Below are 25,851 nucleotides of genomic sequence, written 5' to 3' on the forward strand. Positions count from 1 at the left end.
AGCATGATATACTTCCTGACTTCTTAAGAAAAAAAATCCTAGGATTTGATGCATAGTAAGATTAACAAAGTCAGTGAAATGTAAATAGTAAATAAATTAGTATATTCTAATAAAAAGTTTTAAGCAGGTTAGCATTGTGCCCGAAAGGCTGCTCAAAGTTAGTTGCATTCTCTTTAATAAAGCAAAAATGGTTTATCACAGAAGAATAACCCAAGAAGGGACATTGGAAGTCCTGAATAAGGTATTGCCATTGCTGAGGCTCTCTAGCAATTCAAAGAAAAGATTAACTCAGCAACCTTATTCAGCAGCCTACCGCCAGCACTCTTAGTTTTTCCAACATTCTTTTTTTTACCTACTTCTCCTTTTCATTCCACTAAAAGCAGAAAAATGGGATGTGGCTGGCTCCAATTCTTATTCCCATTCTCCACTATTCATATCACTTAACTGCGTTCAGATTATGGAGAGTCCAGACCTGCTTTAAACTTTTTTTTCCTGACAGCATCCAACATTTTTGGAGAACTCCATTTGAGATCTAACCACTTTCCATAACTTCATACCTTTCTGCAAAGCTTTTTTTTCATCTGGTTTGGAAACTAAAGTAGAAATTTAACTACTAAGTTCTTTAAAAACTGTAGGCAGTTTGCAATGTGGTAGGATGCAAAAATTACTTGTCCACAATGTGTGAATGCTGAGGAAAAGCATGTAATATAATCAAGGTAACACTCAATTACTTGGCTGCTTCAAAACACCATCCCATACAGTTCATCTGAATACCCCTATTTCGGAATCATGTGCAAGATCACTGCTAACCAGATGAAGCCATCTCTCCCAGTCTTTGCAGCTGGTTACAGTCATCTCCAAATGCTACACATCTGAATTTGCCTGTCCTTGTCTCAATCAGTCTATCCCATCTTTTACAGCTTCTGAAGTAAAGTCTAAGTGCAGTATACAGGGTCCATGAATAACTCCTAGCAGAGAGACATACTGCTGCATTATAGCAATTGGACTTTGGCTTGTTGGGTTTTATTTCAGCAAGGGATAAAGTTTCATAGGTAGCTCATGTATTCATAGTAACAGCATCAAGACCATGAGCAAGCACTTAAAAGTTGTTTTAGAAAGATACTGTACAAAGACCATTTATTTTATGTATGTGAGTAATCTCTGCCAAGATAAACCCTGAGGAAGTGTGCTCAATGTTGATTTACACATGCTATAGCAGGCATCTGGCTACATCTGGCTATTTGCCCCACAATAGAGGTACTTTCTAAAGACAGAGAGCCTTGTTCCCTTTCACTTCTCAAAAGAATGAGAAATAGCTTATTTGTTTACAGCCACAGAAGTCAGCAACAAGAAAACAGTTCTTCAGACATACAAACCAGGCAACCTAGATCAAATGCAAGATTCAACATTTTTGAAAAGCAAGCCACATACTAGTAACACAGGTTACTTGAGTAAGATCCTGCTCACATATAGAAAAATCAAGCTATTTGTGCTTTTCTGTGTATCAAGTGCAAAAACATTCTCAGTATCTTCGACAAAGATGCTTTTTCCCAGAACTGTTGTATTTTCTCTGCTAACAATGAGTAGCTAAAGTCTTATGTTAATCAGTCTAAATAATTCATATTTTCACCTCTGTCTAGTCTTCAACCATCTTCCTTGACTTTGCAAAGCTATACTTTTGTCCAGTTATATAATGATACCTTGAAAATACAGGTTTTAAGTTTCATAAATAAAGACCAACCAAACCACAGCTTAGACAGGAAGGTTTCCAGTGAGTTTTTTTATGTTGTAGCTTAACTAAGAAAAGTAACTTGAGATTTTTAAAAAAATATTTCACTAATAGCAACCAGAACCTTTTTAGTATTACAAAATTGTTGACTTCTTTATCCTCACCTAAGTTTTCAGTAGTAATAGTTTTATTCTGTAAGAGACTTAAGCACTAGTATCAATATGCCTTCATCAGTTTTGTAATTGCCAGAAGTCACATGGGATGGCCCTACCACACAATACACTACAAACTCTTTAGCTGCAGGCAGAAAGATACATTCTACAAATTGCTTCAACTAAGTTTAGTTGAAGTTGGGCTGTTTGGGATTTTATTTGCAGAGACAGGAAAAACTTAATTTGAATCAAAAACCCTGAAGCTCCTATTCTGAGGCAATTCCATTCTGGAGCATCAAGAATTGGTAGTTTCACTCTTCATATCTTCATGTATTGTAACACTTACATGGCTGTCAGATACCAGTGTTAGATCAAACCAATCTGGTTTTCGACTTTGTCAGAGCTCACTGTTGTCAGATATGTGAAAGTTAATGGTGTTGCTACATGTTGACACATAATCACAGATTTTAGATTCACACCAAAGCTCTGCACAGCCAAGAAACTTTATCTTCACTACCCTGAACAGACCACCTTTCTCCATCATGCATACAAACACATCAGAAAAGCACAGCAATGGTAGTCTAAGAAAAAGTATCTACACCATAGTTAAGGCAAAAATGAGAAAATCCACCAGGATCACTCTGTATCAAAGCCGTCTATTATTTCAGAGAAAATAAAAATCAGATTGAAGACAGCACACTTCTCTTACACAGACTAAATCATTACTACTACTTTTTTTGTGTATCAGAACATATCCACACCATTCAGTGCATTCATATGCAATACTAAATCTACCTTTCAGAAAAAGGAAGGCCAAGGATATTCTACTTTGTCATAGACATCACCTTTACTGTTTTTCCAAGCATGACAACTTAAGTAAAAAAAAAGTCAGAGCACAAGACATTTTGAAGTTTCAGCTACCACCATTTGTGTTCTTTTGTGATAGTAGTTTACACATTTTTTCTGAAAACCCTCCTCCTGAAGCTTAAATGCGCTTTTTCAAAATGCTTTACAGGAGAAAGAGCAAGTTGGGAATAAGTTCAATTCTGCCTAGAATCCCCAAAGTTACAGCTACATCTGGCAAGTTTCACATCTTCAATTTAATCACTTAGAAATAGAAGTTCTAGTTAATGCCAATTAATTGTTCCCTCAAACCCTGCAGGGAAAAAAATATATACTCATGAATAGTTTATAATGCTGTCTTTGGAAACAAAGGTATTAAATCAGCTAAAGAATTGCCCATGCATCTGGTTTACTGGTTACCAGACAGATGAGGGCTAAAGTTGCTTTGACTTTCTGGGGATCTTCTGAGAGGACAAAGTAACTGCAGAGGCAAGGTATGTGCACACACCAACTGTTTTAGCTGCAAAGTCAAACACCTCAGTGTTAAACAGCAGTTTGCAGAAACATTCTCTTCCAGTAAGGGGACACTCTAAATACTGCTGCTTGCCAGAAATGGATTGAAGAATTGCTGTAGCTATGGATGCACCCAAAACAAAGCTGTTTTCAGGTAGGGGAATAGAATGAGCAATTTAACAGTGCACATGAAAAGCTTGCATCTTTCACTGACTTATTCACTTCACAATCACTGACAAGACTGATGTACATATTTCTGCACCTGCAACTGTAAAAGCAGATAAAATATTTAATATGTAATTTACAATGTATTTTATCAGCTTGGCATACAGATGAACAGAATATATCAAAGTAGTTGAGTTATAGGCTTGTGGAGGCCCTGCAAAAATATTAATTCAGGTATCTGCTAATTTAAAAAAAATCAATTTGCATTTTAGAAGTGATACAATTCCATCTACCACAAAATACAAAGAGCTGCAAAAACGTATACCATTCCAACAACAATGTATATAAGTTATTAAATAATGATCTGATTTAAAAGAATATAAATGAAGCCTTTAAGTAGGTCTTTTCTACATGCATATTATTCCTCATTAAAGAAAAATATGTAAAAAGGCCATTGGTAATTGCTTTGTTAACCACTGTAGAAAACGCCAATTCTCTGGTCACAGACGCCACTAGTTTAGCACTTAAGGTCTCTGCAGTGTTACATGTGATTATTTTTAAATACTGTTAATTCTATTACTCCATTGGTAAAGAATGTGTGACTTGGAATATGGCAGTCTTCATATTGAGAGGGCAGTGATGCACAGTTTTATAATTATCCAGAAGAACAGCACCCTCCACTGCTCTGTACTTGTGGCTCATCATCAATGATCTGTACACCTCGCCTTGCCATTCCTGACTGACTGGAGCCATTGCCTCTTGCTCTTTCATCCACTTGAGCAGTTTCTATCATTCCTGTAAAGAAAGAAGTGTATTAGATGACATTCCACAACATTTTTACATTAAGACTCTGCTACCTTAATCTATCTGAACTACATGCACAGAGACAAAAGTTCAGCAAGAATGGTTCTCCTATTTGTTATGCAGAACTAAGTACTCAGGTATCACATGGCATAGCTGCAATAACATATTAAATCTTTTTCTAAAGCACCCAACATACAGCAGCTCCTGGTAACCAAGGGAAACCATAGAGATGCTCAGGTGTTCCTAGAGTTAGCAACTTCAAAAGCTAGATTTACCCACCCATATCATCAACACTGTTAAAAAGACCCAAACAAACAAACGAACTCCACCCTTCCAAAAAAATCCTCCCCAAAAAACTCCAACCAATTACCTCTTCAGAAACACAGAGACCTTTCCCTTAAATTCTTTTATCACAGAAATACAACTAACAGGATAATTTGCTTATGTTGCATTGTCATCCCACATATCATGATCACTGATACCATTTGTTTAGATTTCTGTGTAAAATTTGCATTATTGAAGTTTTGAATTTATGATTTGTAATTGACATTATTTGAGAAGATTTTTGAAAGAGGTTGAAACAGAAGATTTGAAGCAAGCAGTGGTGAGACCAGTAACATGAAGTTTGATTTGGGTTACAACTTATGCATGGAAAGTGGAACAGCAGTCAGTGCTCCAACAAATAATCAAGACATTTTTGGAGTACAGCATGAATTTGCAGTATTGTAAGCATCCATACATCAAGCTTTCAGAGCTGTTACAGAACACAGGTGGCTTGAAGTAGACTGAACTGAAGTCAGTTCTAAGTGGTACATTACACTAGAACTTTTCTATATGGCCTGAAAAGTATTTCTGAAGCCTGAACCATTTTATGAATGAGCTCCTTACTGAAAAACTACATAATACTTACTTTTGCAAAGGTCAAGAAACAGTTCTTCAATTCCTTTGTTCTGTTTAGCTGATGTATGATAATGTTTTGCTCCAACAGATTCAGCATACCTGTAGAAATGCAGATATGGAGCCTCATTGTACTAAAAGACTCAATCTTTCTAAGCCACTTTACATGAAGGAATAAGATCATCACGAGAGGTTTTATTCTGACTTTGGAGTTAATCTACACATGCTTATTTAATACAAAAGAGGGAGCTATGTGTTTAAAATTGCCAGGACTGATGCAAGACACTAGATGAAATTAAGAAAATTTCACATCTAGAAATGGATTTAAACTGCAAATGTTGACTTTAATAACAAACAACTCTCAAGCTACAGTCTGATCAGTCAGGACACCCTGTGACTCAGATACTAACAGAACACTCAACAACTGGCAGGCATAAGTCAGCAGTGCCTAGCTGGCTGCTGTGTTAACAGCATCACGAGTTTATTACTCCAGCATAATTCTGCAATGACTGTTTCTATTACTAATAAGTGTGACTTACATTTCTGCTTCTTGCACTGAAACATGTCTCTCTTTTTCCAAGTCTATTTTGTTACCTGTTGAAAACAAGTTAATCTTTTAAGTCTTTGTATTTTACCCAAAAAAGAAAGCAGACATGTAATCATGGTACTCCATTTTCTCAAGCTGTCCCAGTAAAGACCAGCTCTTACACAGGTCTCACTTTCAAGGACAATATGATTTGATAATCTCACTTCACATAAGCATTTATAGGCAATGAAGTGCTACTTCTGTATAGAGATCAGGACAGCTAAATGCCTCCATATAAAGCACCCAATTCAGCCTTTTTACCCTTTCTTTTTGGAGACTTATTAGCACCTTACCTGCAGAGGTAATTTTGTATAATGCCCACATATTTAACCTCATGAAAGTTTTAGTAATTAGATCAGATTTAAATCTAAACCCAGAATTTGTTGCATTCTGTTTGTATTGAAATATCCAAGCTTTAAGACTCACTCCAACCTGGAAGCACATAATTATCAAAACAGACAAGCAGCTAGTCTATGCCACCAAGAAAAACCATGAGTTTGAGTACTTGAAAGATAATACACATGTTTTTGTTAAACTACCACCTGCAGGTGTCTGTATCACACACTTCTGATACTGTATAATTAAACAGCTTCGTTTTTCAATCAAACTCTTATTTTCCCCATGTGATCTACTGAAACTCTAACTCCAGTTTAATATTAAATATCTAGCATAAGCTTTACCCCTTCACATATACAACTTGTCAAGGCAGCATTTCAAAGATGCTATTAATCAAAAGAGATGTTTCCAATTTAGTCATGTTGAAAAAGACTTACCTACTATACATAAACAGATTTCATTTCCCAACATTTTTCTTAATTCCTTAACCCAGTTTTTTACCTGCAAAAAGAAAAGAGGTGAGTTTGTTTTCACTTGATATACTATTAACTTAGGAAATATGGAACCATCCCATTTCCTTCATTAACCACCTACTCTAAACTTAAAGCAAAAATGTTTAGAGCAACATAGATGGAAAAATATTCTTTAGATCGCTACACATGGCCCTTGTTCAGGTGGTTCTATTTCACAAGTGAAATTAAGGGCAAATGACTTAGATAAAATGGTTCAATTACTCCAGAAATATAACTCACCACACTCAATATAGCAAGTTCACTGCACTGGGCCACTTTAGGTCAGACATGAGATCTTTTGTCAACAGGCACTTACTGAAAGACCACAAATGGCACTTTAAAGGTAGAAGCACCTGAAGTCAGTTTTTCAGGTTAGATTGTAACAGATGTTTAATTCATGAGAGAACAGATGGGACAAGAATGTCAAGTCAGCTGATGGTAAGGTATCTGTTATCAAATCTGTTCTGATGCTTTGAAAGTTACTGTATGATAACTTCATTGACTTAGGAACTACTATTTTAAGGGAATAATTGTGAAGAGAGGCAATCACTTCAAGAACCTAAAAATAAACTAGGCTACATGATACCATAGTACTTCTGCAGTAGCTTCTGTAAATCGGCCTTCCCTCTTTTTTTCTGCACATTTAAATGTTTTGGTATCACTGGTTTTACTATGTTGAAGCAGTATCCACAAGTCATCACCATTCTGCAGGCAGCAGCAAGAATTTAACTGGTAGGACAAGTGCTTTAGTTGCCCTACACCAGACTTTTTAAATTAAGCTGTTGTAGATCTGCATGTACCCTTACCCTGTTTCTATCACTGCTAACCCAAGCCTTGCCCATACAACCACAATTTCTTACTTCTCCCTACACAGAAGTCCAACTGGGTTTGCCAAAAGCTAATCAGAAGCAAACTTGCTTAGAAAAGAGCATCACCAGCTGAAACATCCTATAGAGTGGAAGCATAGACTGACACAGGATAGGAAAAACCTCATCTGATCAAATTAATCAACTAATACAGCCATAAAATAGCCATCAAATTACACATTTTGATGAGGATTTGAAGAAAAAATAACTTATCACAGAGAAGGTAATGTCTCCACTATCATGTATTGCTATTTCAGAGTTCTCAGATCTGTAAGAGGTCACATCACTTAGTATCTTTTAGTAATTGGGTTTATACAGTAAAGATCAGTATGGCATACCATGACAGTCAAGTTTGTGTTTATAGCCTGTCATAGGTAACTCGCACAGCTTCACCACAGTTTATTCTGTGTTGGAAGGGACCCACAAGGATCATGAAGTGCATTTCTTAAATGAATGGCCCATACACGATCAAATCCACAGCTTTGGCCCTATTAGCACTGTGCTCTAAGAAACTGTACTAATCCTCTGGTGTTCTGTGAATAACCTGATAGCAGGGAAGTCAGTCTTCAAATTAATACTAATTAGCTGTAGACTTCCATTACATGATCCACAAACATAATATGTATTACTGAAAACAGAAGACTTCTGTTTACACATATCACAGATGATGTCTCAATCAGCTTACAGTTTAGATGTAAAAGCTGCCCAGTACCTTCTGAAAAGAGTCTTCATCTGTTATGTCATATACTAGAATAGCGCCATTGGAGTCTCTGTAGTAGATAGGTCCCAATGCATGAAATCTTTCTTGACCAGCTGTATCCTGCATTTAAAATACACTTGTTAGCATTTAAGACAAAGCAAACAATACTTCGAGGAAATCCAAATACTTGGGAAAGTTTACTTTAATAAGAAGTACCGAACACTAGTGATACAGTTTTTTTTTCCAGAAAAACATTCTAATTAGCTAAGGAGGAAAAAAACAGAAAGGTAAACATACCCATATTGCAAGATTTACTCTTTTCCCACCGATATTTAACTTCTTTGTAAGAAAAGATGCCTGGAAAGCAAAACAGATTAGAGTTAAGTTTTACATACTAAACACATAATTTGACTTCAAATTAATTTAGTAATGAAGTATCAGAATCAATAGAACATATTTCCTGATCAAAAGATTCTGTAACCAAGAAGGCTAAGTCAGTATTAAGCCACTTAGTCATTTCACTACAGTTTGCCAGCAGGCTATTCTAAATAAATTTGGGTTAAGCCAATCATTTACTATATCTTTATGCTGTTGTTTTGAATGATTTGGGAAGACTGAGTTCTGTCAGAGTCTGAATGCACAACACTGATAAGTCTAAGCTGAACTCAAAGCATTTCACAAGAGTACATGAAGTTTGGGTAGGAACCTGTCTAACAGGATTTTTAATCTGGAGGAATTAGGCAAAGTAGTGCACTATTAGTAAGCTACGAGAACCATAAACAATTGTTTTCATTTATCACTAAATATCTTGGAACATTAGTATTTCACAAGTTTCCCTGTCTGTGACTTTTCCCTTTTTTTGCTGAAGTGAGCCCACAACTCATCCTCATCTGTTTTTTAATTCTGTGTTTTTGCTTCATTTGGGCTGAAAAGCCTCAGAATAAGCATACAAGCTGCTTTAGAATTCCACTACTTTAACTTCTGGAAATGTTTTACAGGACCAGAGCACATTGCAAGGTTAATCTAATTGCAGGAACTTGAGTAGGTCTGGTTTCCTCCAAACTTGCATGATTCACATTTTCAGACACCACCTCTGTTACCAAGTCTGTAATTTGACAGCTAAAAAGGGAATACAATTTAATACAAGTTTAATGGACCAGAAGAAGGTCTCAAAGTGTTCATGCATTAGGAACCTGCTCCCCTCATTCTAAAGACTAGCAGTAACATGTTATATCAAACAATTCAGTTACCAAGGGCTAACTTTTGTCTTCTGCCTTAAATTATAGTCAGTTTTCCCTCAGTTTATATTTGGGTTTAAACAGGTACTCAGTGGTATTTTATGATACATTCATCAAAGATTATTTTAGGCTGGATTGCAGCAGCTCAAGACGAGCTCTATGTAGAAGCACTGACCAGCCACAGAACCAAGAGTCACAAATGTGACACAAAAGTGTCACAGGTCAGATGAGCTGCCTGAACCAGGCTGCTGTTGAACTACACAAGCAACCAGAATGCACACAGAAGACCACAAGAGTTCAGTGTATACCAGCTTAATTTAAACTGCTGTCCATGTGCCTTTCTGAAATGTTGCCTGTATTACAGTTGAAGTCATTCAACATTCAATTGCTAGAGCAGCTCCTGCTCTTCAGCTAGTTCCCTGGCATCTGTATGACCCAATATGACAAGATTAAAAAAATCCCTTTTCATCTTTAAGTTATACCTTCCTACACACCTTTCCATGAAGTCTGATAAAAAGAACAGAGAGAGAGAGAACAGACCAGAAGAAAAAACAGATACTTTCCAAGAGCAAATAGCAAAGAACTGATCATTACAACCCTTGTGTTCACCATAACTAAAGCTACAATACCCCCTCAGTCTACAGTGCAGGGACTCTCTGTAGTGTCAGAAGTCTGGAAAAACTTCCAGACAGCACATTAAATGGATTTGACCCTCTTGCCAACCTGTAACAAACAGCTTAACAGAAGAGTAGCAAATCTTCAACATCAGAAAACTTCTCATTCCTTAATTAAAAACTCTAGAGAAAGTAGTTGATGGCTTTCAAACAGCTGTCCCTGAGGATTAACTTATCAGTAGTCTTCATCATTTGTTGTATTACACTACAGTTTAAAAGCTGAAAGCTTGGAGGCAACTTCAGAAGTTTTAATTCACCAAGACTTGGGCCACAGGTAGAAGCTATTGTTAGGCAAAATGACTCAAGCTAACCTGACAATATTTTATTGATCTGCTGTACTATAGCACTCAATATTGTACTGCAAATCTCAAAGGAAAAGCTCTTCTGAGCAATGTTTGCTTTTGTCATAACACCAACAATCCAAACCTGCTTAGTTGATGTGAATTCCACACAAGTATTTGAGAATCAATTTCTGATCAGAAAAATCTTTCACAAAAGGAGATTTATATTTAAAAACACAGAACTCAGTATCCATAAAGTCATATCATTGTAGCTTTAGACAATCATCCAGTTAATAGCACAAGCATATCTCCTACCTGACAAACCAAAAACTAAAGTAGGTTTATCTACATAGGTAAGTTCTGCTTCAATATAACCTGTCCTTCAGGTCCTACAGCTTTTGATAGGAATACTGTCTTTTTCACTCAGATATAGATTTCCATTTTTTCTATATCCCAGCACTAAAAGACTCCTAACATGCAAGAAAGGTTTTTTAGTGTCACATTAGATTTAATGTTACATTCTTCTTTATTTTGTTCACATACTTGAAGAATACAGTTAACAGGCTCTGCTCACAAATTAGCAGGCATGAGTAAGTTTGGCGCATTTACCATCAATAAAACATATTTTACATCCACAGTGGCAAACATGCCCACGACAAATCAACTAATATCTTTTAACACACACATACTCCTCCCCAACCATTCTAGGGGTAGTGAGGGAGAAAAACAACCAACCAAGTGAATTGCAGGGCTATGCAGTGTTTAGAAATTTGGAAACCCAACACATAAGAAAGGGCCTTAACTTCTGTTTTCAGATAGTTTAGAGAAAAAGTCAGTTGCCAAGATTTTAAAGTTTGTCAAGTTTCAAAATTAAAGCTTTTGACTATTACAGGGCATTAGGTAATTTCACATACAAAAGGCTTCAACATTTTCTCTAATCTCCCAAAAAGTTACTGAATTGAGTACTACAAGTCTGAGTTGTGATTTGATTAACAATCAGTAGCTCTTTGCCATATTATTTTAATTACTATGACAGTTCATTTTTGCTAGGACTTTCAAAAATTCACAGGACCATGGTTAATTCAAAGATAAGTAATTTCAAACAACTCTTTGAAGCTTCTAATTTTCATATTTTGACTCTACTGTCTTATGACTGGTTTGAAGAATACTTAGGCACTTAGGAAAGAATAATGCAATTATAAGAGCTAAAATTTCAATCTTTTGATGTGGCTGTAGGAAATATTTTCTTTATTCTATAGTTCAGTTTTGTATGTCCACCAGGCCCTGCTGGGAGCTGATAAAGGGGCTTGAGCAGAACACAGGCAAGACACAGTTGGAAGAGAGTCTCCTGAAAGTCACTGAACAAAAGCAGGTGTGTGGCACCTGCCCTTGAGTGCTGCATGTTCAACAGAAGCAGGTCAGGCACACTATCAGTGCATACAGCACTGAACTTCCTTACCTTGTCTTCCATCACCCTCAGCTACCTTGATAACCAAGACAGCTTTTCCAGGTTATGCCAAGTCCATCAAAGAAATCAGGAACTCTACAATTACAACCGCATCAGCAGCTCTCTTGGGTTGGATATTCCACAATCCTCCATACATTTAAGAGAGCAATATTCAGAAGTTGTATTTACCTTGGGTAATTAAATAATAAAAAGTATTTACCCAATTAAAAAAAACAGTATTTTGACAGTAGGTTTATTACTGGAGTAATTCCAGCACAGTTCACTTGATTTCAATTTATATCTTATAATTATTATATCAAGATGAAGGCACTTACTTAAATATTTCAAAACAATAGGAACCAATTCTAACTCCCCTGCCAGGTCTGCCAATAGGTTATGAATTATATTATTTGTGTGCAAAACCCCACTACTTTTCCTGCATCAGCTTTTCCACAACACTAGATTTAAACTAGAAGCTTTCTTCCGTGAATCAGCAGCTACCTTAACTTCAACATGCAGGTCATCAATATCTTCAGTACGTGACTTGATACTAACACAACTACAGCAACACATCCCAGCAGCCTCCTAAATCAGAGAAGGTTCCAGGGCACTCTGGCGAGCACTGAGAGAAGGGGAGGGAGGAGAAACTGCTCCCTTCTAGTCCAAGTCTTCTGTTACAAGCACCAAAGAAACTTACCTATTTGAGTATACCAAGAATAACTTCACAGTAGAAAAACATCACTAAATGAAGTTTTCAGAAGGCTACAGTCTCACCACCCTTTTTGATGCATACTGGAATAAACATACTGGAATAAAACACTTTGCAATACCTTCTTTTTTTTAAGTTAGAGAATATTGTGGCTGGAGAGCCTCTTGTCTCAATACCTAGTGATCTTTTCAGATGACTCATCACTGTCACTCCTTTGCTGGACCAGGAGCAAAGTATTTATCTAATTTTGGCTTTATTGGAACAAAAGGAATTTGGTGCAATACTTTGAACTGTTGCCATGAAACAAAGCAACCTTATCAGATTAAGCCTTTTATCTTAAAAAAAAAACAAAGTGTGCTTTGCAAACATGTTACTTCATTGCTTAATCAGATACCCTAGTTTCTCTTCATCTTCTTTTCAAAATTATCTTTTAATTTAATAGTGAAAGAACTCACTTCATTTTTTTCCCTAGAACTGCAAGATGTAGAGAAATAAAAATAATAAAGATAATACTTTACAAGTGCACATGATGCACAGTAAGATTCAACAGCAATTGACATTGTATTTTACAAACAGTAAAATGCACATGTGGCCAAGGAGGTTCAGAACAGAAAAGCAAACAACTCGATAAACAATGTGCAGTCACAGTTAAAAGACAGAGGTAGCAACCACAAACCTGGTTACAGTGGAGAAACAAAATCTCAGTAGGAACTGGGAGCACGTGCTTCCACTCCCCAAACACACTCCTCTCCAGACAGTCTAAAGCAAGAGCTCTGGAGCCACACTATCTGCAGACATTCTCCTATCAGCATTTTGGGGCAATTTAAAAGTGTGTTTTATTATATTTGGGACCTAAGTCTGTATTCCAACCCACTTTTTCTTATAATTTTAGGTTTTCCACTACAGACTTAAAGAACAAAAAACCCCAAACAACAAATAGAAGCTTCATGACATAAAAATCTACTTGGACCAACTCTTAAAACATGGGATATGAGAATTCAGCTACACACGATCATTTTGATGCACTTTAACTGATTGTTTGCTCAATGCTACACTTCTGCTGCACCTCTGACACCTACAAGCTACCAGGCACCTCTGTGGCATCCCAAGCATCAGCTGCCCCTGTGGCATGACAGCTACAGCTACAGCCAGCTTCCTAAATACGTTGCCCAGTAAACCTACCAACAGATTAACACAAAAGCTGGATATGAACACAGAATAACGAAGTCTAAAACATGTTCTTTTTACCTCTTCACAGCAAAAATGGAGCTACATTATCTGTTTATCAAACATTTTCTGTATTGATTTTAATTCATCTATAATGCTGCTTTAGTTTTAAGGGAAAGTTTCACTATTATTACTTCTGAGATACATAATCCAAGAAGTTTCCCCTAAATGCATGGGAATGGCACATAGCTACCTTAAAACTCTTTTCTTTTTAATATCACCCACTATTTCTTCTATACTTCAAGAAACTCAAAATTAGTTCAAAACTGGTCCACCAAGTGGCAGAATTTGTTTCTTTATTTTAAAACTATATTAAGAGTGGTATACATTAAATCCACACTTGCACCTATGCAAGATGACATGCTGGAAGACTTAACACACCACTCAGAGCATGAACTTCAAAACATGCTTTCTGAGACCATGCACAGTACAAGCACGTTATTCTGTACCATGGAATACATGCCATCCATCACTAACTAGCACGCCATGAAAAAAACACATTACTTTGAAGCAGGCACCCTGTCACATTTCATTACCAGAACGTCACTTTGTAGTTCTTTATAACAGCAGACTACTGAGAATCCAGCCAAAATTCAGGGAGCTGTCGTGACAAGCAGTTAAGCTTTAAGAATCTTTCCTGTTATTAAATCATAAGCCTTAATCTCATAAACCATTTTGTGAAAGCTGTTCTCCTTAAACAGAAACTAGACAGTGCTCGTGTTAGGATTTGAGAACATGAGGAAGACTATGATTAACAGAAACGCAGCACGTATGAAACACTTAGTCATCAGTCCACTAACAATGGTCGCAATAACAACATTACTTTTGCATCATACTTTTCAAGATTCAAATGAAGACAATCACATAGGTAACTGGAAAAAACGGAGCAGTTAGTATCTAGAGTAGAAACGAGGCCCAAACATTGAAAACTTAGATCTGAGGCGTGAAAAGAGGGAGAACACTGGCTTCCAGCGAACACGGCAGGGACAGCCACCATCGGCGGTGTGTGCGGCTGCCCCCGGGCCGCGAGCACGGCTGTGCCAGCGGTGCCGGAGGAGCGGGGAGAGCAGCGGGACCCACACCACCGCCCGCCCCGCCCCGGCCCGCACCTGCAGGGTGGTGATGTGCTTGTCGTTGAACTTGTTCTCGCAGTAGCGCAGCACCAGCGAGGTTTTCCCCACGCAGCCCTCCCCGAGCAGCACCACCTTGAAGGAGAAGCTGCGGCCCCCGGCCGCCGCGCCGGCCCCCGCCGCCATCCGCGCCCCGCCGCCGAGCCGCGCCTCACATCAACGGGCCGCGCCGCGGCGCCGCCGCCGCCACCGGGACGGGGACCCGCGAGGGGGGGGCTGCAGGGATGGGGAGCACGGGCCGGGCCGCGGAGACCGAGACTGGAAAGAGACACGGCGACCAAACCCGCCCCACACCCACCGCCCCGCTGCCCCTAATGGCGGCTTCTTCCTCCTACGTCACGCACCGCCCGGTCACGCGCAGCCCCCGCCGCCAATGGGAGGGGGGGACGCGGCGGCGGCGGCGGGAGGCCCCGCCCCCTCGCGGCTGCTGGGCGGGGTCTGGGCGGGGCCGGCCCGGGGGCGGGGCTTGAGCGGGGGGCGGGGCTGGGTCCCTCAGCCTGGTGCTGAGGGCTGCTCTGCGGTGCCCGCGCCTACCGGGCGGTCCCCGGGAAACCCAAAGCCCCCAATAAACACCGGCACGGATTTTGTGTGATTTGCGTACCTGTGAACTAAGCAGCGCTAGTCTCTAAATGTTTGCAAAATAAAAGTCCGCAATGAAGTACTTTAAAACGGGGTGTGGGGGCAGGTGAGGAAAAAGGAACAAGAACAAGGTTCCTCCGTCGGGTTCCTTGTCTGCACGGGCCCAGTGGAGTTCCATACAGGATAATTGGATAACTGCCTTGTAAAACTGGCTATCATTCCTTAATAAAAACAATCCTCACAAACCAATACAAATGACTGCAGTGCAACCTCTCTCTAGAGATCATTTAGTGGTAAGAAAAATAATGCCTATGAAAAGCCTTCATAATGCAATTTCCTTTTTCTCTGTCAGGTAGTATTTATGCTCTGTTGTCTGAGAAAGAATAGAGGAAATAACAGAGAATGCATCCAGGAGAACAAGGACTGGATTTTCTGGAGTAAGAAGCCTCGTTACTGAACAGTATTATATTTACATATAGAATGGATAATTTTTATTTCCTCCAGACATAACTAAAGTAAACCTTTTTTGTAAACAAAGAAAATGGGACAAGGGGAAAAAAATCAATGCAGACACAATCTTCAGGCATATCTTTTCCTCAAAATTTCCAGTTTTATTAGCACGTAAGTGCTGCCAGCAAGTTGCTATAAAAATACTGTCTTGCTGAAAAGTCACCCTGGCTTCTGTCAGACACACCTTCTGTGGACAGGCAATAAAACTGACCAGCATGTTAATCATTCTTTCAGGCTGAATAGGACGAGGCAAAACGGAGTTTGGATTAAGGTTGTCAGAGACAATGGAAATCAGGGCTCGTCAGGGCCCAGCAGGTTGAGGCTTTCCTGGGGAACTGCTGGCAAATGCATCTGCTGAGACACATGGCTGTGTGCAGGGCTGTCCTCAAAAGCCTTCCTGTTCTTACAGCTTTTTACTGTTTTCAACAAAAACAGTTTCCATGTACATTCTTTATAAATACACGGGGTTGTACTGAAGAAGGTGCCCGATTTGTACTTTTCAGTTCTTCTTTGCCTGGAAATGATCTGTGGATACTGATAGATCTGATTTGTTAAAAGAGTACTTTCTGCATGGGGGATTTTTCATCAGTCCTAAATGTGTTACTACAGTGAACACTGTAGTGGAAATGGAGGCTATCTTCCAGTGAGAAAAAGAGCTGAAGCTTTGCAAAAGGCTGCACAAGAGACACCTGCTATGAAGTCGGTGTTATGAGTGCACCTGGCAACACAGCTGTGAGCACTCTTTTTCTAGTAGAGAGCACACCAAAGCAAGACACTGACTGAAGCTCAGTTCTGGTTGGCTGTTTCTCAAAGAATCCTCTGCCGTGGTGCAGAGTTAAACGATGCATTTCCCACTGACATTAGACTGCTGCAAGTTACTATGGTAATCCATAATTTCTGGTTTCCTCTCTGGTATGGAACCTGTGATTACTGATTTTCTTGCATGAGAAGTCCTGTACTTTCCAAAACTTCAGTCACCTGTATTAAATAAAATTAAAAGGCTGATCTGGCTGAGAACAGAAAATTCTGTCAGAGCTACCTGAAGTGTAATGTTTCACTGTAATCAGATACACAAGGTTGTAAAATCTGTAGGTTTAACTATCTGTGACTTTTACAAAGTTATTTTAATAGTGCTAATTTAATTTGGGAAGTGTTTATTTTGTTTCAGAGAATTTGAGAATAGTTCATTTTCCTTCAATTTATTTTGCTTCCCCTTTTTATACAGCTTCCTAAAAACACTTACAAAGACCTTCTGTGTTATCTGTGTTGCTGATTATATCTGCATAAGAAATGCCTTTCAAGATATATTTTGTATTTCATGAAGATACTACAATACTGTATATGTTATTAAACCAAAACAAATTGTACTACTGTATCCATTGCCATGACCTTTGATCATTTCTGGTAAGACTACTGAAGTGTTTTATTTCACAGGTGGTGTAATCTCTAAATGTGAAAATAATGTTCTTTCAGCTTGCCTTATTAGATCTCCTTACAAAAATATTAAATGTGTTGATTTCACTGCGAACTCAAGTGTATGCAGTAGCTGTCAGTGGAGATACTTCAGTTGATCAAACCTAACACAGCATAAACAGCGCCTCCCAAGCTGTGGACAACACACAACTCATTTCTGGGACAATTATGCATTGAATATTATAAGAGTAGCAGTTGATTTGCAGATAATGTCAGTCTTTTTTTCTCTATTTTTTTCCTTTGAAGAATATTTCTGAGCATAATTTGATATACTTGCAGAAAAACATTCTGAATTTATTGAACTTACTTGGAAAATAATCATACTACAAAATCTCATACTACAAAATATGTACAGTTGTATAAGATCAATGTCTGTAAGAGTACAAGAGGACTAAAAAAGCAAGAAATCAGAACAGAGAAAAAACCCCAGCCCAACAATAAGAACAAAAACCCACTTAAAATGAAGCTAATAATATTGTCAAAAGGAAATATTCAGGTTCAGAAGACAAATAATAAAGGTGAAGAGCAAAGCATGTGGGGAAGGAAAGGGAAAAGGAAGAGGAAAAGAAAAAAGAAAAGAAAAGAAAAGAAAAGAAAAGAAAAGAAAAGAAAAGAAAAGAAAAGAAAAGAAAAGAAAAGAAAAGAAAAGAAAAGAAAAGAAAAGAAAAATTTGTAAAGATTGTTGACCTGGAGGGACTTTTCTGAATGTCTTTTACCCACTCTTCACTGTTGAGAGATTCCATGTACCCATAGGGATGTACTTGACAGATTCAACAATGTTCCTGGAGACTTTGTGGAGCAGGAACTTCTTTTCTGATTTAAAGAAGTAAGTAAAACACAGAATCTGATTTCTACCTAAGAAACAATGCCGCCAAGGAACAATGTTATTTTTTCTCATAAAGAAAAAGATTATTATTTTCTAAAAGTTCAATTCTCCATATTGAAGCAAAATTGTCTGTAAATGTCATTCCCTCCCACGAAAAGCAGCTCTGAATTTTTTGCCACTTTGTGTTATGGTTTTCATACACCCATGTCACTGTACAGCAATGCCAAACACCATCCCCATGCAATCGTGACAGATCCTTTTCCTGACAAGCAGCATCCTGGATGCATGCTCAGAACAGCAAGCATGCCACTCTACCATTCACTGACCCCTTGATACTGGTGTTTCTACTTTCAGGAGCAAAGGCTGTGTTCCAACGCCAAATGAGAGGCCCTAACTCTCTAAGAGAGAGTGAACCAATGGCTTATAAAGGTAATAGTTTTAAAGTGTCAGAGTTACAAAAGACAAAACTTCTCTTCTGCAGAAGTCTGTTTACTAGATGTATACTATATCAGTATTAAGAATGAAAATTTAAAAAAGGGGGGGAAAGGCACAGAAATGCTCATTTTAAACACATGCTGGCAGACCAGGGAAATTCCAGAGGAAGGCAGAACTGGTTAAAATTTTAAAAGTAAAAATGGGACCCATACAATCATAAACTACCTAGAATAATACCAGTCATTGGCAAACCTTGTTTAAACAGTCATGCCAATGTTTTCAAACACAGAAGCAGGTGGATTCAAGAACAGATCCACAGGGCTGTACTCACTTCATGGGATGTATAAAGAATGGAACTTTGCACCAGAATAACTTGCTGCTGTGTGGTACAGCAGGAGATGGGGATGTCAGCAGCACTGTAGGCTCCCTTAGACTCTTCTCGGGGTGAGAAAGGTGCAAGCACATCCCTGGTGAGATCTTGCAGTGTGCTGACTGTGGGCCACAGCAGTAATAGTAAAAGAGAAGTTTTCATTTACTGGCTGATAAGCCAGTAGATTTTCCAAGAGCTTCTATAAAGGAGTGGGAACACAGAAAGGAACTGTGGGTGCCAAAAGGGTTCCTCAGAGACATCCTAAAACCTACCAGTTTCAGTATTACTGAGCTTCAGCTAAGCAGTGAGGATAGAAATGAGCTGCTGTGAGCAAAACAGGCCTGTTTTGAATCATGGAAGGCTTACTTAATCACCTATACATCTTCATTCAAATCATCATCAGTGTAACAGCAACCAGCCTGTCCACAGACCTACTCTTTGGCAATGGTAATTGCCTGTTGCACACAGGCTTGCACAGACTTCTGTACTCACACAAGCCCTGATACACCCATCTTCACCATGGCAGTCACACCTTCAGCTGTGAGGCGGAGCAGATGATGACACAAAGAAAAGTAATGACACAAAAGAAAGACTCATAATTAAATGAAGCATTCAAATGTTATGTGAGCCAGTCAACAAAATCTAATGGAAAAATAGGTCTCATTAGAGAAACCTAAGATGACATTACAGTCTTTGGCTGTTCAAAGGTAAGGTCATAGCTGTATTAATTTTTTCAGGAGCTTGACTTAGTACCCACATGCTAACAATTGGAAAAAATTACTTTTTGATGCAGTGAAGGACAAATTCATTGCATCAAGAACTGGATGAGCAGTTCAGAGTAGTTACTGGTGAGACAGTTGTCTTTGAAAACTGATATTTCCTTTAGGGCCTTTTGGGTTTCCTAAATGGCCTGTAAAGTAAATATAAAATCAATGCTAATCAAACTTGAAGTGATATGGCACTGTCAGTGTGATAAACAGTGACAAGAACGGGGTAGCCAGCAAAAACTGTATAAAAAGCTGTTATCTGAAAATGAAATGTAGAAACATTATAAGGAATACGGAATTGTTACCTCTTAGTCAATGTAACAAATTAGAGTCCAAACCCAGCAGGTATCTAAGTGTATGACTGACTGCAGGAAAAGGGCAGAGTTAACTCCTGGATATGAAATAAGGAAGTGTTGAAGAAGTTTTTTATCTCAGTGCATGGCATTGATAAAACTTGTACTGGAATTTGGCACACAGGTTAAAAATAGGGCAGAGAGCATGATAGGGCTCACTTTGGTCAGCTCATCAGTGCTGTAGCAGGAACAGGCACAAGGAAGAACTAACAGCAGGAGTCTAAAGCCAGACACATTCAGATTCAAAATGAAACACAAGTTTCTAAAACCATGATCAATTACCAAGTGAAGCAAATAATTTCTTATTTTGTGACAGCTTTGCATGAAGGGTGTTGGGTAACCTGGTGACATGAGTTTGGCCAGATACAGACTTCATTTCAGACATTCCCCAGTCCCACTTCACAGGAGACTATCTCTACCAGCTCTCACATTTAAGAAATAATTTTAAATAATTTATTATTTCAATATTGTATGCATCATATTCACTGTTGAAAAAAGAGTCAGAATTATTAATGCCCAAATGAGAACCACATCTCACTAAAATGTAGAGCCTTCAACTAAGACTTCTAAAATTTAGAGGAAAACTTCTATTCTAAACATATACTTCATGGGAATGAGTGGAGAAATCCCAAGACATTGTATGGTTTAAATTGAAGCAAATTATCCTAAAGTAGCCTTTAAAACAAGGAAAAAGACTTAATAAACCATTTTAATGTTATAATTCAACTCTACTATTGATATAAAATTTATTGCTGCACTCTTAAAATACATAAATTTTGAAACTTTCCTTTGTGAAGGGTTCCTTGATGTATTTTGCTCAGCAGATACTCATGATGAGCAGGTAAACAAATCAGCAACAACAAAGTCAATTATCACCCTTGCTCAGTCCTGCATTTTAAAATACTGCGTAAAGCACAAGTGACTGGACACCAGGATGACCATGTAAACTCTTAAAGCAACTGCTTTCTTTTCTGTGACTGAAAAAATGGAATTGAATCAGCTAGCCTATTCCTTTCCTTCATAATTTCTTCCCTTAAAATTTTCTAATTAAAGCCAGTGCTTCTTTTAATCACACTAAGTAAGCCAGTTTCAAGGAAGTCACATAGACAAAATGCAAAGAAGACTATAAAAATCAAATGCATATTACTTTCAGCAGAATGCTTCCCCTAAAACCAACATCTTCTTGCTGCTTTGACCAATTAAATATTTTCTATTAAAATGCTTGCATTTTGTTGTTAGAAGTGGAGAGCTGTAGTGATAGAAATATTGGTCTCACTTTCTGCCTAGAAAAAGGCTTTAGTATGTATGACCCCTGTGCCCATGCCTGAAGCAGGTGATGCTCTGGGGCATTATGAGGGGCTGGGGGGTTACATCTGCCTTTTCAATGCTGCAGGAAAAAAGAAATTTTCTGTGCTGTCAAGAGATTCTGAACACGAATGGTCCCACAGGGTCCCCCATTGCCTGATTAGATTATGATTACATTTTTGGGAACCATGTTGTAACAAGCAGCAGCAGTAATGTGTTTCTGGCCAAAGCCTCCACCTGCACCTACCCGTGAGTGAGAGCACTACACTAAGTTGCATTGTACATGTGAATGAGGCTTTGTAAAGCCCCTGTCAGCACAGGGTTACTTTTCTGCTTTTCAATATTCGTGTCTGAAAAAAAATGGGAAGAAACCTATTCTAGGTACTCTTGGGTAAAGTAATAAAATAATCTTGGTGTGCGTCCGTCTCTGTTGTGTCCTGACATGGCCTCACACAGGACTGATGCTGTGATTCTGAGGAAGATGCTGAACTGATTTTTTCAGAACTGACTTCTAACCAAAAGGTAAATTCTGCATTAAACTCATATATATGAGGGTGTCTTAGGACTCCTCAGAATCCTTAATGCAAAACTGGAGCTCAGATTTCTGCAACTTTCAGCTCTAGCTGCCAGTTTTTGTGAATTTACATTTCACTTTTCCATAAACCTGGATGGGAAGGGAGGCAATATAGGTCTCAGAGGACATCAAACAGTAGTTTTATATGACTATTTGCACTAGCAAAGAAAAATAATTGCAGAAAACAGATCAGTCCTGTGTCATGTCCAGAACAGTAGACACTGACTTTGTATCTGCTGCTATGAAAAGAATCATTGTTCTGTGGTTCCTCTTACTCAGAGTCAGGATCAGAGGGGAGCTGCAGACTCCAGTCCAGGAGTTGGGTGGTAAAACAGAGAAAGAGATAAAGGAAACTGGAATGAAATGCAACCTCCTTTCTTAAAATAATGGCAGAAAACAAACACAAGAGGATATTTAACAATTGTAAAAGACTTTAATGATTACAATTGCAAAGAACTAGGGACAAAAATCCCCAAATGGCATATGTGCAGGAGTTATTTCTGGACTTGCAGACTCCATGACATGGGCACAGACTGATAGATACACATCCATTTTTTTGCCACTGGGAAAAAACCCCAAAATATATTATGAAAAACTGTCTTCATTAGAGATAGGGAAGAAAAAGGTAAGACATATAAGTTTAACATCTTGGTTAAGTTCTTATTTCAGATGAATTCTGAACCCAAGTGGAACATTTGTTAATTTACTTCTAACCAAACCTATTTGAATGCAAGTGGTGTATTACTCAAATCTGCAGGCAAACAATGTGAAAATATTTTTGTTCATTTAACTTCAAACTCTAAAGAACAATATAATACACTTCCTTTTTGTCTTGTGATAAGGGCTTTGCGCACTTTTTACGGTTTGGTTGATGGTGGATGCTTTTTTTTTCCTGGAATAGCTTTGCACAAGCTAAATCCACTACAGAGCTCCTCGAGTAGACACCGCCAAGTGCAATGTCAGATGCTGACACTCATGTGTTTGTTTTCTTATGACACCTACCAAAAAACAGAGTTCAGAATTCAGAGGTAACACTCATGCTTCTCATCCCAATGCATCATGAATCAAGTCCTTACACTTTTTCATTTTAAATTATATTAGGATGAGACACTTAATGGAATTAGATTATGAGCACCTGTTGGAAGAACCATAACCAGGGCATTTGGCAATTTAAGACAAACTGAAACTGCTGCTTCAGGGGAGCATTTGATGGTAGCAGCTTTTGACAGTAGAATGATTTCAGGATTTAGGAAGTCAACAAGTGAAATAATGAAATATCAAGAAAACAAGTAGTAGTGACAAAAGGAGTAGGATGACAGAAGTCATTGCTTTTCTAGTACTGGGCTAAATCCTGCATAAGCCAGCACAGCAAGAGCCCTTTACCAAGAAACATCAGAGCACAGTTGCATTATTTTTATTGTGTCCTTCTATCTTCCCAGCTTTGCAGCTAGGGCTGCAGCTGCAAAGACCTTACAAAAATAGTTACTGAAGATACTAAAGGGTATTAACAAATGAGCACTAGAAGACTTCTTACTGCTTTCTACTGATGTTTCCTCTAATTGCAGGAACCACTGTTATCCTTGCTAATGGTGTGGGTTTGAACCTCCAAGACCAACTTGGACAGCGATCACACTGCAGTATTTAATTATGCTTTATGCTTTTATGAACAAGGCCACAAAAAAGCAGCCACCAGAAAGAGGTGCAAACAAGTTATGCAAGGCTTCACAGGTGACTCAGCAGGTCCAGCCAGGTAGCTCCCTGCAAACAGGCAGTTGTTTCCATAGTGTTAGTATTCTCCCTTCCTCAGCATTGTTCAGGCTGGTTCTTCGACATTTCAGTAAATCCAGTCTTCACTTCTTGAATCTTACCTGGATTAGCAAACACTTGTCCTTGCTCTAAAATGATAAATTCCAGAACAGCACAGAGCACGCAAAGCTGCTGGGTGGTCTGCTATAAGAGGATATATTTATTATGAAGATATTTTCAGTGACAAAGTGTATGACACTTGCTTCATAGCATCAGTCAGTCACAAAAGATTTCCTGATCAGAAGTCAGAACAGTGCTCAACTACTTTCCTGTGCATCCGCCTTATTGTGTTTCAAGGAAAACTGACATACAAGGATGTGGCAGAGTACCCATTATAAAAGGTTTTCAAAATGTGATTGGACAGATTGATTATTTCTAGATAACCCCACCAAAGATCCCTTTACCACAAAAAGGTTGGACCAGATGATCTCTCAAAAGTCCCTTCTGGGGACTGGGCTGTTCTGTGATTCTATGGTTTAGTGGTTGTAGTGGGAAGATACTAAAATTGACTTTGTGGGATGAATGTTGTAGAAAAGCTACCAAATATTCCTGGTGGAATTTCTTCACCTGGAATCAAGTTTTACAAACTTGGGAATACCCAAGTACAAGCTGCTATTTTCTCAGTAGCTTTGTTTCCACATTTCTGTATCCATCCTCATTTGTTATTGGCATTAATATTTACTGAGGGTGGCTGCAGGCTTGGGAGTGCTGCAGGGATCCACATAGTCTGAGTGAATTCATGTACCTTCTCTGATTTATGCATTACAACAGGCTCATAATTGTATCCCAGTGCTGCACCTTATCCCCCAACAGAAGCAGTATTTAAATTGAAAACTATTATTCAATTATAGCAATAGCCAGAAGCAGAGACTGTAACATACCTACAAAGCTTTAAGGGAATAAATTTCCTGTAAAACAGGTTAACTCCTGCTTGAAGAAAAGCAACTTAGTGACAATTTAAAATGCTAGATAATGAAATGTAAAGAAAAGGCTGTGTGGAGACCAAAGTACTGCTGGGAGAAATGGAGGTAAAACAACTCTTACTTACAAATCTAAAATGCCCAGTCCTAACAGAATGCAATGTGAATAGTGCCCAAGTTAGTTCTGTAAAATACCAACAGTATTTAATGATATTTCAGCCCTTTATTGTCAGAAAAATTCTGCAGAATCATCTTGCCCTTAATACCCAAGAGAGGTGATATACCCCCTTTGTTTTTTACACCACTTTATTTTGCTGTCCCAGGAAACTGTCTAATGATGGACCAGCCAAATGCAGCACGTGGAGACCCAAGACCATCTGCAGCTGTAACAATAAAATAGAAATTTAAAAAATAGATACTGCTGACTCTGATACTAGTATACTTCAACAATCATGGCACGAAGTCTGGGTGAGACCTGGCTAAAGATTTCTCACATGCAATTATGTCAAAATTTTATTTAGATGTCTATCCCATCTACCAATCAAGCCAAGCATGAGGATCTGTATCTCACAATTGTAACCGCTTTGATTAAGAAGATTTTGAGTGTATTGCCTTCGTGCTGTGGAAATATTGATACCACTTAATTACAAATGCAAAATCAGTGACAGAAGCATATACTAGGGGTACCAATGGTTCTGAAGCTAAAGAATAATTCAAGTGTTTAAAGAATGGAATTAAATTTGTTAACTGCAGTAAACTATTTTGCAATTTCAAATCTATCAGCTTCCTGGTTTTCTCAAAACTCCCCCTTTTCCTTTTTATGTCCTGCATTTTCGCTCTCTCCAAGTAGCACCGGGACAGGTGGCATCTCTCTGCAGCCTTGTGAGCCCAGAACTGCTGTTAGTGACCCACACCAATTTACAGGCAGTTTGCCACATTCTGCAACTCCTTCCCTGTATCTTCTACTCCTGCCTGCACCTTCTCCCAAATCTTGTCAGTTTACAGCTACTAAGTAGTTAAATGTAAGAATATTTGCCTAAGGTACACTCAATATACCTGCTGTCCTTTTCAGAGTGCTCAGATCTTTCTGTATACTGGAAACTTATGAGTGGAAATTTCAAAAG

General features: G+C 38.4%; 1 protein-coding gene across 1 annotated transcript; it reads right to left on the reverse strand.

The window, feature by feature from the left end:
• Positions 1 to 1,120: 1,120 nt before the first annotated feature.
• On the reverse strand, positions 1,121 to 14,950 carry RAB21 (RAB21, member RAS oncogene family). Its single transcript, XM_083859159.1, has 7 exons — positions 14,789 to 14,950; positions 8,401 to 8,460; positions 8,116 to 8,223; positions 6,463 to 6,526; positions 5,643 to 5,697; positions 5,117 to 5,205; positions 1,121 to 4,197 (listed from the first exon to the last, which is right to left on the reverse strand). Exons 1-7 carry the CDS (start codon positions 14,933 to 14,935, stop codon positions 4,058 to 4,060), a joined length of 663 nt encoding a protein of 220 aa, XP_083715285.1. The 5' UTR covers positions 14,936 to 14,950; the 3' UTR covers positions 1,121 to 4,057.
• Positions 14,951 to 25,851: the final 10,901 nt, after the last annotated feature.

Source organism: Zosterops lateralis (genome assembly GCF_965231275.1).
Source record: "Zosterops lateralis genome assembly, chromosome: 4".
Lineage (NCBI taxonomy): Eukaryota > Metazoa > Chordata > Aves > Passeriformes > Zosteropidae > Zosterops > Zosterops lateralis.